At 37.5% G+C, this 14,925-nt stretch overlaps 1 protein-coding gene across 3 annotated transcripts; it reads right to left on the reverse strand.

Annotated features, from left to right (window-relative positions):
- Window positions 1-2,570: 2,570 nt before the first annotated feature.
- On the reverse strand, window positions 2,571-12,195 carry LOC116167584 (stress response protein NST1-like). 3 transcript variants are annotated; one of them, XM_031482978.1, is made up of 4 exons: window positions 12,115-12,195; window positions 11,100-11,170; window positions 2,891-3,555; window positions 2,571-2,846 (listed from the first exon to the last, which is right to left on the reverse strand). In XM_031482978.1, exons 1-4 carry the CDS (start codon window positions 12,127-12,129, stop codon window positions 2,608-2,610), a joined length of 990 nt encoding a protein of 329 aa, XP_031338838.1. In that variant the 5' UTR covers window positions 12,130-12,195; the 3' UTR covers window positions 2,571-2,607. The 3 variants fall into 3 exon arrangements, with proteins under 3 accessions (XP_031338838.1, XP_031338837.1, XP_031338836.1); XM_031482977.1 differs by lacking the exons at window positions 2,571-2,846; window positions 2,891-3,555 and adding exons at window positions 9,141-9,638; window positions 9,761-10,880; XM_031482976.1 differs by lacking the exons at window positions 2,571-2,846; window positions 2,891-3,555 and adding an exon at window positions 9,742-10,880.
- Between the last annotated feature and the right edge of the window lie 2,730 nt (window positions 12,196-14,925).

Here is a 14,925-nt window from a genome sequence, read left to right on the forward strand (position 1 = left end):
ATTCAATTTGGGGTCAGTAGCATACTTCTGCACGGTCAAAGGGGGCATACTGTTTTTAAATAGCAACCACTATTTTCTTGACGTAGTGAATTATTTGTCGATACAAATTGATACAATGAAACTCGTTTTTCAAATTATTGAATTTTAATATTTCTTTAGCTAATCGACTTCGAATCGTATAGACCGATTCATCATCAGACCTTAAGAGTCAGAATATTGTGCTGAATAATACAAATCCTTACATATTAACATTTGACGTGGACAAGTTACACATAAAAAACTTGTGATTCAAATTCGTAAAAAAACACTTTTTTAAAATTGTGCCAAAACCTTCAGTTTTAGAGATAATTAATGTTATATAGCAAAAAAGTTTCCTCGTCCCAAGAGCTTTCAATAAAAAAAAAGAAAATTAAAAACCGGACTATTAGGAGCAGAGATACAAAAAAATATATTGCGGCTAATGGCGCCATTTTGACGGCCACCATTTTGGTTTCCTGTACCAATTTTCGAGTGGCTCCCTATCTCAAAAGTTGCCTTTTGGTATTACCTAACTATTACCACAGAAAGTGGCATATTCCAATCAAAAAGTGCAGTTTTTTTTGGCGTACCCAACGTACTAAAAGCAAGAGGCTCTTATTTGAGGATATAAGGTTTGCTGACAGTAAATTTTGTAAACGACTTTTGGATAATAGAATGCGATACATAAACACTTACATTAAGACAAATAAGTCATTTAATGTCGTCAATAAAAAGGCAATGTCTAGGATTTACTACTTGACAGCGAGTTCCTTATGATCGAATTACTTCTCTAGGAAAAATGTTGGGTAAATTTACCAAAATATCTAACCGAATTCATTGCCACACCTAATCTGGAGGGAAATACAAAATCCGCCAAAAACTGATTATTCTTACGAATTACAGATGAATTAACAGAACTGCGGTTTTTGGTAAAATTTCTGGAAGTACGTATAAAATCGCTCATTATTCCCACACTCCCCCAATATTTTCTAAATAATTAAATTCTAAATCGTTTCCATAAATTGAAAATAATTCTCCAAAAGTACGTTAAATGCAAAGTAATTGCTTACAAGTCACATATTCCCGCGAGGAAAACAGTCTGACGGTCATTTAACTCCCTTGCTCTACTAAATGTCCAAAACAGTTTGCAGTGGTACAAATGGCGAGGAAAGTGATCTCTGAGTATTTACAATTTATACGTCTTTAGGGACAATAGGTACCGTATAAAGAGTGGAGAACTGACTTGACGAAACAACTAGGTTCTGCTACAACGCGATTTTTTGTCAATTGCACCAATGCTCTAGGATGGATTTACTTCGATTCGGATGCTTTGGACATTTTGGGCCCATAAAAAAATTGCAAAGTTTTCATTTTCGGCCTAAGCGTTATATTTTGTTTCGAAATATGCACAGAAAACGATAGCGATCGCTTATTTTCTAATAAACAACTCATTTACGTTTCCCATATACGGGTATTTCCGGCGAAATTATATCACGCATATTATGAATATTCAGAATATGAAAATTCAGTCGACACAGATTTTTGAAGCGCACAAACAAATTTCTCTATTAATCTGATGTTGACAATCCTATATGTATTACGAATGTTTTTGAATTCTTTTGCAAATGCGGATGACACGTGTTGCATATTGACACGAAAAAGTAATTTGCATATTTTCCGATCGATTATTTTACGTGTTTTTGCGTTTGTTGTATATCTACACGTGCCAATTTATAGAAGATAATACGATCTACATTTGCTCCTTCTCCTTGCCCAAAGTCAATTCGTCTGTCGAAAGAAATGTTGACCGCAAATCACCTCATGCGTATTTGGTTGGTCGTTCTAGAAACAAATTACATCAGCCGAATTCCCTCTATGATCATTTGGCCAAAAAGGTAGGTACTCTGCACCATGAAGGCTCATCTTTCTATCGCATTCTTGTTACATTTGATTTGCCAGTTATTATAAGTACTTAATGTTATATTTTGGTGGGCATTGACCAAAACCAAATATTAGCCAGAATATTTTGTGTGAAATAGTGTTTTGATTTTGGGTTTAGTTGATATACACACTAAACCAGTCTTGAACAACCCAAGAATTTGGGTTTAGGATTGTCTAAAAAAAACAGGTTTCCCCGGCCAACAACTTAAGATTTAATCGATTTGTTCCTTGAACTGTAGTGTCATCAATTACTATTCCAAATTTTACTGAAACCAGAGTAGAAATATCTATGCACACGGATCGGTGCAAATAAGGTATGCAGAGTACATACTGCTTAAACGTGGATTTACCAAAATTCATTGGAATGCGGAGTGAAAAGATTGTTTACTGTTAAGAAATGAATCACACTCGTACAATACGCGAGTTCATCCACTTGCACTCGGGCGTGTAAGGAGGCCGTAGTTATGTTAATCTCCTCAAAACTGAACTGTTAAATATTTAAGGAGCGTACCGACTGACCTTGAACTTGAAAAAAATGGGTTCTCATATATTATGTAGGTAGATAAGTCACAATGACAAACATTTCACACTGGTCGAATAAATTCATTCCAAAATGGAAATAAATGTATTCTTTAGAGAGAAAAAACATTAAACTTTGTGATATTTTTGAATAATTCTATTCAAATATTCCGTGTTGCTAATTTTCTTCTTTTCCTCCTTCTTATGGTCTTTTTTCGGCGTGTCCTCATTTTCCGCATAAATCGGCACTAAAGCTTGATCAGGCGATACGCCAGCGATTGCGGTTCCTACGGGCTGCGCGACTGCTAGACCTCCTGGGCCCACAATTGCGGTTGCAACCGGTTTACTGGCGGCGACACCCCCCGTTCCTGAAAGATCTTCTAAAAACCAACAGATTAAAGATGCAACATACCTGCTACTGCTAAACCGACAGGCTTCGCCTCGGCGACCGATGCATCTTCCGGTGGTAAACTCACGACGACGTTTTCGTTGTTTCCTTCTCCACTTTCTTCCTCCTTTTCTTCTTCTTTCCGTTTCACCTCCTCTTCTTCCTCTTTCCTATTCTTTTCTTCTTCCTCTTCTTTGCGTTTCTCTTCCTCTTCCTTTTTCTTCTTCTGCTCCTCCTTTGTCTTATCCTTATCTTTCTTGGTGGTCTTCCGTCTCCCGAGCCATTGAACTAGATCAGAAGTGGCGGTCAAATCCAAGTCGTCCTCGTTATCATGTATATGTGTTAATTTCTCGGCGGAGAGCTGCAGGGATTCAATGTTCTCTCTGTACTCCGCCTGATCTTCGTTGTTAACTTCGCCTTGCCTTTTCGCAGCCTCCTGCAGCTTGATTATGTTCAGCGCCGCTTTATGTATGTTTTTTAGGTTTGATGCAAATTCGGAACTGGGTCGCTGAGGCAGCTGCGGCATCTCCACTTCCGATGGACTACCCTCGGTGACCGTCAAATTTTCGTGGGGAGTCGCAACAATTTCCATTGTAACTGTCCCATTCGGCATCTCAATGATCTGCAGAGAGTTACCTTTGGCGCCGCCGTAGTACGGCAGAAAGGTGATTTTTGGCGACTCCAGCGACCTGTAAAGTTGATTACTCAATCGTTTGTGAAATCTAATAATACATTCAAGTGCGTCTTAAAAACGTTATCTGGGTAACACGCGTTGCTTCGGTGAATCACAATGAGTTGCATTTGACCACAAGTGCGTTAACGTGCGTGGTTGTGGTGGAGTAAAAGTTAATACGTAAAACCATGAAATTGTTTTGCGGTTTTTTGTACCTCAAACGGACATTTTTCTCCTGATACAATCTTTACTTCGAATAATGGTTTTATTAGGATCAAGATACGAGTAGATTCAAATTACATTAGTTCACGAAGACAAATTGTTCTAACAGTTATTTACTAGGAAATGTATTGAATTATTGAACTTTGGTGTCTTTAATTTCCGACTTAAGTATAGGTAGTGCTATTTTACTGATGAGGGTTAAATTTTTCGCGAAATCGTTTTTTTAAGTATAAAATTTTCTTTTAGCGCATTTTCCAAAAGCAATATGATCACTATTGTCGGCACTTTGTCAGTCTATACCACTACTAGTCCTCCAATTTAAACTTTTTTGTTGTGGTTTCTTTCTTATACGGTGTAGCACAGCCCCGAGACCAGAACCATAAAAGATTGTTTGGATTAGCCACTTCCTTCCCGAGTTATTACTGATTCTATGCGAGGAAAATGCGCCTTCGTCGGTCGCGAGTGACCACGTTTTTAAGCTTCAGAAAGGTTCTGATGAAACTCGCAAATTTTATGTGTCTAAAAAATTCGAGAAAATGGATGAAGCGAAAACGGAAAAACTTGGAAAATCTGAGAAATTGCAGATTTCGGACTTGGAGAAGCCGTAAAGTATAAAATTGAAAAATCGAAAGAACGCGAAAAGCCCGAAGAAATGGAAGAACCTGAGACACTAGGAATCAAATAAATTAAAGTAGAATCAGATCGCGAGGATGGGTAAAGAAATTTTTTACTATAAAGTGAATGTTTTTTTTTAAATTTAAATGTGATGTAGCTTGAGAACTACACTTTGCGCGTTCAAACTAAGAAAGAAATGTAGCCTTTAAGATATATTACGCGAAACAGTTTTTTTTTTTAATAAATATGGGCTAATTGTATAACCAAAGGCCTCAGAAACAGATGGAAAGTAAGATTTTAATACAAGGTACGTACAAGGAAAAAAGGATCTTCCATTTTTCCTTTGATCAGGATTGAGGAAGCTTAACAAACTGCTTTTTGGGTGCAACTGACTTCAGAAGAGGAGCCGTAAGTTGCAACCCCCACTAAAAAGATTAGCAAATCTATTAATACTGTTATTTTGTACTAATTTTGTACTTATTTGTACCGCGGATACCAAATTTTGTACCACTACATTTTAATCGTTAGGACCAAATCTACATTGGGGTTGCAATTTAATGCCACAACCCCAAGTATTCACATTCTTAAAAATTTTTGTGCCAGAATTTTGTACTCATTTTGTACTAATTTGCACCGTAAATAAGAACTTTTGTACCACTACCTTTTAACAACTAGGACTAAATCTACATTGGGGTTGCAATTTAATGCTACGCCCCCAAGTATACAGATTCTTAAAATTTTGTGCGCCATAATTTTGTACTCATTTTGTACTAATTTGTACCGTAACAAAAAATTTTTGTATCATTAGCTTTTAACCGTTACTATCAAATTAATTTTGGAGGTGCAACTTAACGGTACAACCCCGAATATACAAATTCATACAAATTTTCATGTCATAGTTTTGTACTCATTTTGTACTAATTTGTGCCGAAAGCAACTAGTTTTGTACCACTACTTTTTAATCGCTAGGACCAAATGTATATATGTTGTGGTTGCAACAGACAGACAAACAGACAAATAGACAGACAGACAGGCAAACAGTTAATTACGTAGATAATGCGTAACACACGTTTTCCAATGGACTATAAAGATGATGTACCTAATATAGGTATTTAGCTATTTACGAGAGTATTTATTTTCAGTGTAAATTGGCATAAAACTTTTGTTATACAGACTCAATTGTTACTTTGCATTTTCAGTACCTATGTACCTACACTCGATTTTCTCATTTGGTATTTGTAGCGTTTAACGAAGTTGAGGTAACGTTTATGTGCTCGATTTTCCGTCGCCTGTCTGTCTGTCTGTTCCATTGAAATCTCGGCCCCTGGGCCAGCTAGAGACTTCGGGTGTTCGTTTATTGATAGGTGCTAATATATGGTCTACATTTGCCCGTTACTCATCACGAGTGAGTTTTGAAACATTTTTATTTATATTTATCTTTGAATTTTAAATATTGATAATACGTTATTTAATTTGTGTGTACACATTTGTTGAAATTGGAACTGCGAGAAGTGTAATCGGAATCGTGAGCAACAAAATAAGGTACGATGGTATTTTTTACTACCTATTTTAACATTTGGGCTCAGTTGGTCATTGCTGGTTTAAACTGAAGTTAACTTCGGAAGTTAAATTCTGGTTTAAAGAAATGTATTGGTTAATGTCCAGTGTTTCATAAATCGGTAAAACACTCGTGTGAAATTAGCACTCAGAATATAGCAGCCAAAATGCCGAAAACGAACGAACGACCAGTGGCTCGTTTACCATAAAAAACAAATTTGCGAATGCACTTCGCATGGCAGCCATTTTCCAGCAGCTAAACTAAAATTCATCTTAGATCTCTCTCTATTCGAAAGGAGCAATATAAAACAATAAAAAATTGCCGCCACCTTTTGCAAAAGAATTTCACATTTGAATTTAGCCTTAGTCTCTTCAAAAAATTGGCATTCACTAACTGACCCACCTCATAGGGTGAAATCTGCCCCCAAAGTGTAAAAAAATACATATAGAACCCTTAGAGAAAAGGTTTTACATTTATTAGGCTATTCGCATTGACTGATGATTGAATATTAATTAATATCAGCGCGACTTGATAGACACGGGTGGTTAACTTACCCTATAAGCCGTTTGACAGCTTTATTGGGGTAAATTATTGCCTATGTGAATATGGACAAAAAAACACGTAACAAAGACTCTCTATTGAAGAAATGGTTACATTTTCGAAAAAAATTAATACGTATTACATGTCTGCTTTTAATTTTCATTTTACACTTTCCTGGTGGTGATGAAAAGGAAAACGAAAGTGAAAATCCTGAGGTAGATAATCCAGTTCGAAGAAGAGCATGTGACATGAAGGAGGTAGAAAACGGGCGGGGTTTGGCAGATGTACAAAGAGCGAAATATAAATCGTATTTAACACAAAATTCGGAATGGTTAAGAAAGGACTTGAGCCAGTTAAAACCTGTGTTACCAATTGGGTTGTTAAAAAACGGCAACAAGGATTCACTTCGTCCCCTACATGTGAACGGCGAAAGAGTAATACTGGCCAATACGTGTGCCTTTGATGCACTTCTTCAGATTACCTGTTCAGCGTATTGCGAAAGCGACCTATATAAAAGCTATGTGGATGAAGCATTTTTGATCGTCAAGCTGGCTAGGGAAATCATCACGCATCTTCAAAAAAGAGTCGCGCAGGAAAGTTATAGTTTGTACAAACCAATTTATTTCGATGAGACCTTTCGTTGGAATACCATGAAGGGTAGAACGTGGTGTTTGCCCTCCCCCCCTCCCCCCCCCACACACACACATTTTCAAAAGTTTTACTTGGCACCACTAATGGAATGCGTATGAAACATCTTACACCAATTGGTTGCTATGTAACAGTGATGCACGTTTCGGAGCCCTCCCTTTAAGACAGTAAAATTTAATGGCCGTCGTAGTTCAAAGTAAGTAGTTCAAAACGACAAAAGTGGGTCCGGACGGACGAACGGACAAAACACAAATAATAGCACATTTTTTTTAATTCTTAAAAAAGTCGCTAAAACATATCGGCAATGTTCTACGTGCTGAGAACCCTACCCCCAACACGGACGGATTCAGAGTTATAATACTACTACGAGTACCTAAGAAAAATTGAAAAAAGGGACAAAATAATTTCCTTATAACGATACATTATATTAGTGCATAATCATGGAACAAAATTGTGACCCCAATATAGATTGGATACTAGTGGATGGAACTCAGTGGTACAAATTTAATGCAAAATGAGTACAAAATCAAAGGTCAAGAATTTTATGAATGTACATACATGCACGAGATAGTAACGTTAACATATGTATATTTGATCCTAGCTGTCAAAAAGTACTGGTACAAAATTAGTTACTTGCCGTACAAATTAGTACAAAATGAGTACAAAATTATGGCGCGAAAATTTGCATGGGATTGTATACTCGAGGTTGTACCCTTCAGTTACACCTCCAAAATTAATTTGATAGTGACGGTTAAAAGGTAATGGTACAAAATTTTTTGCTTACGGTACAAATGAGTACAAAATTATGGGCCATGCATTTATAGAAATCTGTATACCTGGGGTTGTGGCATTAAGTTGCAACCCCAATGTCGATTTGGTCGTAGTGGTTAAAAGGTAGTGGTACAAAACTTATTATTTACGGTACAAATTAGTAGGTACAAAATGAGTACAAAATTATGGCACAAACGTGTTTAAAACTCTGAATATTTGGGGTGGTGGCGTTTAGTTGCAACCCCAATGTAGATTTGGTCCTAATGATTAAAATGTAGTGGTACAAAATTTGGTATCCGTGGTACAAGTAAGTACACAATTAGTACAAAATAACGGTATTAATAGATTTGCTATTCTTTTTAGTGGGGGTTGCAACTTAATGCACCCCTTCAGAAGTCCTACAATTCTTCCTCGTTGGCCTCTAGCATTATAATTATTGCGTTTAGAGCATGTTACATTGCATGTAGCTAACTCGTAAACATTTAAATTGAATTATTGTCGGAAGATAGGCAATTTAAACATTAACAGTGCGATTGCGCTGCCTACCTTATAGAATAATGTGGTAATGATCGCATTTTTTTCTCAAGTTGATGTATAATATAACAAAGGGACATTAACTTTTTCGCAGATGTATAAATAAAGCATGAGCTAGATAGGTGGTAGTTACCACCCCAGAAACCAAAACTTTGAGTGTATTTTTTCTAAACTCATTTTATAAATTTTGGTAATCTGCTGGACCATCTTCTACTTCATATCATTGAATATAAAGTATTTAAACAATGTCCGTATTTACCCCTTCTGTTTTTAACATATTAACTTCGGGTTATTTGTGTTGGGTGGTTTATGGTGAGGTATGGAATGGATACCAAAGATTGTGCTTTCCCTCCCTACTTGACTAATCTAATGAATGAAATGTGTATGCGGCAATTAAGCTTTATTCTATAACAACGTGATTTATTGCTCTTTTAGTCTCTTCTAAGTAAAAGCATTGAATAAGTAATTACTTATGTATCAGTGGTAAAAGACATTTCAGCAGTGCTGTGCTTTTTGGATTACTTGCTTTGTACATAGGGGATGAAACTCTCAATTCTCACTCTGCCAGGCAACGAAAGATGTGCAACTAATGAATTGTTTCATCTGTTGTGGCATTATAGTTGGCAAAACGTAAACCTTCAAAAATCTTCAGGTGTCATACAATTTCTGCTTTTATCGATACAATTTTATTTAAATTTACAAATTTCCTAATCTACACTATCTTTAATTACTATACAATTTCTTCATAAAAAATCTCTAAATCGCTTTGAGCGTGCGCAATTCCTCCAGGACCAGCAATGGCGACCGCTTCAGGCTCGTAAAGTATATCAACATTCGTCCCCTTAAGCACCAACGCTCTGGAGACGGGAAGCGCAATTGCCTTACCTTCCTGCCCGGCAACGGCCTTCGCCACAGGTTTGAAAATCATTGTATTCGTATTTGCATCCTCGACCCCATTATTACGAATAGTAATTACTTTACTATGACCTATATTCTTTAGCTGAACAAAGAGGGGGTTCGATTTGTGCGGAATAATCTTGGCGGCGTTAATTTGCTGAATTCTTTTGAGATCTTCTTCGACGTCTTTCGATATGGCCGCGTCTCCGGTGCGCGACTCAACGAGTGACTTTTGCTGCTGTATTTCTGGATGAAAGGAGGTTAGCTTTACTGGTTTCGGTGGAGGATGGAAGTGAAGAGGGACCACAACCCATCTACGACAAAGAAGATCAGATTAGTTCTACGAAACTGTGAGAATTAATTGATAATGAGAACAAAAGGATTGACAACAAAATGACTTTATTTACAGGTTGTTCAGTCTATTTTCACAACTCACATTACAAATAGGTAATTTTTACGGGCCTTTGTTATAGTAGACCACCGGTCCGATCGCGACGATTTTTCCGATTCTGGGGCTAAGTTTCGTTTCGTTCTTGCTTATGCTGTTGATCAAATCCGTTAGGTTAATGCCTGGATTGACGGCGATGACTTTCGTTCCCGACCCAGCGATGGCGATGCTGTCGGGTTGTGTGTACGCGTACCCATCGGGCCCGACTATTGCGGTACCGCCAGTTCCCGCAGTCGCAATACCTCCAGGTCCGGCGATTGCGATCCCGCCTTCTCTTACGCGTAACCTCTGCACGAAAATGCCGTTTCCGGTGTTATCTTGGCTAATATTCTTGGTCTTCTCCTTCATACCCAAAGGAAATATGTTTGCCTTAAGATCTCCCTCTTTATTGTTGCTCAAGATTGTGGCCAGCTTATTGTTGACACGCACGGTTGGATTCTTCAAATCTCGCGAGGTATCATCGGTGTCCACTGTTAAGGTAAACCGGAAAGGGTTTTGATTGTCGTTAGATAAACGCAGATCCTCAATCACGAGCTCCTTTCCAGTTTCTTCTTTCTTCTCAGCTTTTACAGTGGAACACGGTGCGGCCGCTGGCGGCGGCGCGTTGTTTCCTGGTGGACCATATTCAATCATCGATGCAAATGCATTCATCAACTGCTGGATCGGGTCCTTTATAACGATGGGAAAGTAGGACGTCAACGGTGACTGTATCCCTTGGCGAAGATGCGGGTAGTACAATTCAGGAGGATACATTGGATAGTAAAGTGCCATGTAAGGCAACGGAACTTGCATACTTATGACATTGCGGACGTTTTCAATGGTTTGATTTTCGAGAATGGGGTCGGTTTGTTGCGGTGGATGGCTCGCAAAAGCGGATGGTGGAATATAGTAAGGCATATGAGTGAAACCGGTCCTGTTTTCTTCTGGAATCGCATTACTTGTTAATTGTTGATTTGGAACTCGGTTGTAAAACTGTTTGGAGAATTCAGCCCGCTCGGGAACTCTCGGCGTTAGATTTTGATTGACAGCTTTAATTTTCTCCATAATTCTTTTGGTTGGGCTCTCAAGTTCACGCTGCGTTATCTCGCGTATTTCTTGCTGTTCGATCCTAAAACGTGCATTCTTTATTTCTTTTGCATGTAGCTGAGAATGATAATGTTAATAGATAATTAGTAATCTAACTTACCTACCCAAGAATCTTCCACCACTGAACAATGAACATACACTTCAAAACCGTGAGTAAGTAAATTAGGGTACGAAAGTACTCCACACCATTTTTAAAGGCACGGATTAGTGATTAGGCTTAAATGTAGTTAAATTAACTTACTGGACATTCTCCTCGTGTATTTGTGATGGCGATCCTTGAGGTTTGGAGTGCGCCAACGGAACCAGTAGCATCTAAAATAGAAAAGGCTTAAATGAGGGCCAGTACATTCAAAGTACTTTCAATACATTCAATCGAGATACCTGTTTTGGTAATTATTGCCCGCCTTTCAAATGGTAGACAATTATTTTATATTATAGCAGATTGATATTTTAATAGTTTGAATGAGTAGGCTCTGTAACCGTGGTAGATAAAGTGAAACATATGATTGTGCATTACAATGGCATCTGTCATTCTTATTTCAAATCGGACGCGGATCACGAAATAAAATGAAGGTCAGAATACAATAAAATTCTGTTTAGCTTTACAATGATTTATACGGCTTCTGCTACAAAATAAAGTATTGTATAATAAGTAAGTATTAGTTTACTTTCAAAATAATCAAAAAAATGCTAATGAAAGTAATACTTGTGCCTGTTGGTTGGTGCCCTAAAAGAACCCTACTGATTTTTAAGTGCAGCATTGAGACTCCCGGGTTCCAACGTTTAATTCTGGATGCATGAAGAGAGCACGAAAGTAATCCAAAGATCTTCGGAATGCGTCTCGCGAAAATTAAAATATTTGGGTTTTTTGAAGAGACAATTAACTATAAAAAAGGCGTATTTTTGTACTAAATCATAATGAAACGACAGTGTTGAAACGATGTGGCTCTTTGCACTGCAATAAGTAGGTACTATATGAAACCCCGTGAAACGTGAGAAAAATTAATTTATTGTTGTACCTACCCTGTTATCTGATCTCCATTCTTTAAATGAAAGCTATAATATCTAACAAACAAAAATTTGGGAATATTTTCAGACAGATTTTTAAGTAGCGTCTACCCTTATACAACAAATATTTTTAATGAGCAAAAAAACTGTCAAATCGCACACGGTCTGAAACGAATATAAAATTTCATTGCAAGAACTTGAAGACAGATAATTACAAAAGGAAAAAGTTGTCACCAAAATGCACATACCAGAATAAGTAACATGATTAGATAACTTAAAAATCACCTATTGAACATTAACGAAGACTGTCAACTGAATATTGAACTACCTCTTTTAAAACCATCGGAAAGTAATTTAGTAGTCTTCCACCAACTGAAGAACGATACGCCGGGATTAATTCAAAATCAAAGTTTACTTCTTGAATCCAAAGTAGGGACGAGTAACGTTATTTTAATTCCAAGACCGCCGCCGCCGTCATTTCTGCAACGGTACGGTGCGTTGTTTGTTAAATTAATTTTTTGTAGGTAACACGCATAATTTTCTCAACGCAAATGGTCATATTTTAAGACACATTTTCCTGTTACAAACCCTCGAGGGCGTTTTTAGATCGATTCAAATGCAAGTGTAGAAAAATCCTAGTTATAATTATTATCGCAACTGGTTTCACGGGTATTTTCTTTATTAGTTGCAGAACCTTGACACTGCAATGTCGATGAACTGTTAATCTTCGGATGCTGGCAAATATTGACAACGCCTACCGATTCTTCACGCCGCGGTATTTGCAACTGTATCTAATAATCCTAGTTTCCCTTTTTTGGTTCTAGCCGCGTACTTTTCTGACACATATAGTGAACTAGTGACCTAGGTAATGAAAAAAAGCATTCACCTTCTTCTTCTCTGTGTTTTGTTTATTAATACTTAACCCCCGCAAAGGCCGGTAACATGAGTGCTAAATCATGCAGAACATTCTGTCCATGAGTGATAATAGTATAGGAAGAGCCTTGACGTAACTATAAACCCTACCATTGTTTAAAGTATTTATACAATGGCCCTACCTAATAAATCCTACCTATTGCATCAATTGTACATACAGAATACGCTTTAAAAAGCTTTTCGAAAAGTTTGCAAAAAGTATGTGCGGAGATTCTATATTTCAAATATTAGTGGTCATCTACACTTTTTGTTTGGATTTTTACATATCTTGTAGTTGGTTGACCAAAATTTTCGAAGGTTTTTTCAAGACAAAAAAATTTTCTCTGTTTATAACGCGAATTCCGTGACAAATGGCTCTAAGTTTCTTAACACAATATCAGGATCTTCGAGAGTCTTAGAAAGAGCGAAAAGTGTAGCACCATACAGAATTGGTAGAATTTTTTCACAGGCTCTTCCATCTAGTAGAAAATTGCAGAGGGAATAGCCCTTAATGCACACTTATGCTTCACCTACAGATTTCGAAATCATGCTTTGAGGAATTGAGGTCGTAAAAAATCGATTCCTGGACTAGACCCGGTTGGAAGATGCTTTTCTGGATTTCTGATTCGGTGAAAGCAAAACGATCTAGAGGATGATCGAAATCTGGAAAGTTCAGATTCCGAGAAAGAGCTGGACGTTTCAAAGTTTTTATTAATGTAACGTCCCTTGTACTCAGGATAGCGTATAACACCTATGGCATACTTTTGTGCCAATTTGTGCTTCTGCTCGATATCAGAATTTTTTCCAGTCTGTTTTGGGAGATCTCTTGAGATGGAAACTTTTTCAAAATTTAAAGGAGATATCCAAAGTCTATCCAAATACGTCAGATTCTTTGGTATTTCCTGAAATTCTTTCATATTGTCTGGTTTCTTTTGGTATCCCTTTACTTTTGCGCACTTTTGTAGAGAGTTTTACGATTTTATTACTTTTATAGTTTATGTATTTCTTATGGAGAACCTAGCCAGTGTTATACTCCATATACACATGTAGCTTTTCTGACACCAAGTACTTTAATAACAAGAGTACTATGAGCATTGTAAAACCATGACAGTACATGGTTCAAATCATTCTGAGATAATAATGGAATCGGATAGCATAAAAATATTTCAGTACTGGCGGCGAGCATGGCTTTTTTCTCGGCTTCTTTCAATATAGTTTCTGCATATATCAAAGATCAAAAAGCGCCCCAGATCCCAACATTTCGAACCTCTTACCACTAATACTGATTGTCATCAAACTGAGGGCCAAAAAAACTATACATACACATAGACTAAACAAAACATCAATGTAGCTGTAGCTCAGTAACGAGCTACTTTGGCAGGTATATTTATTCTAACGTTTTTTTTTTGATAATTTTAGTCGTAGAATACGGCTGCATATATAGTTAGCTCCACCACTCCACCATTAGTAAGATCTAGTTGGGGGCTACCATATTTCCTTTTAATTTGCATTTTGGAGGATTTCACTACAAACCCTTCACAAAATAGTACTCTATTTTTGGGGCACTTTTCAATTTTCATAATTCGAGCTTGTATTGACGACAGGGGAAAGAGAGACCGCGATTCGAACTCTAAGAACCTTTTGAGCGCTCAAAGTCGACTGCCCTTCGAAGACGCGCGCCTTGCAAAAGGTGTTTAATTTCGGTCCTAGGACAAAAAACAGAATTCCGTCACGCAGGGGTTGGGTGCGTTTACAAGATCTTTAGATGTCGCCGACCCCACATCATGTAGCCCCGTCCCTAAAGTTGTTAATTACACGGTGTATTCTTTGTCAAATTTGTAGATCGGAGTGAATTGGTAATTTAGGCCAAGAAATTAGGAACGCCCTTTTCACGTCTCCGTTAGTTGTGAACCGAATTGCATGTAATTGAGCTTTAGCCATATAATACGCAATGCCATACTCTGGAGCTCATTTGCTATGCCTGAAGAAAGAGGAATATCATCTTCAGCAACGTGCACCCGATAATGGGCACAAATGCGTAGTAGCATTGTATTGTAGATGTAAAACAATTTTTTATTCTAATGCTTACCGTTCTCCTGCTTCAGTGTGCGCGTGAGGGGGGGGGAGGCTATCTTGAAACGTATACC

Source organism: Photinus pyralis, unplaced genomic scaffold, assembly GCF_008802855.1.
Source record: "Photinus pyralis isolate 1611_PpyrPB1 unplaced genomic scaffold, Ppyr1.3 Ppyr1.4_LG4, whole genome shotgun sequence".
NCBI classification, from domain to species: domain Eukaryota; kingdom Metazoa; phylum Arthropoda; class Insecta; order Coleoptera; family Lampyridae; genus Photinus; species Photinus pyralis.

What these genes read in the sequence shown, in the direction of transcription:
- LOC116167584 (XM_031482977.1), bottom strand. An exon ending in ATACACGAGGAGAATGTCCA is followed by an intron (nt 10,881 to 11,099) that starts GTAAGTTAATTT and finishes TGCACGTTTTAG; the next exon opens with GATCGAACAGCAAGAAATAC.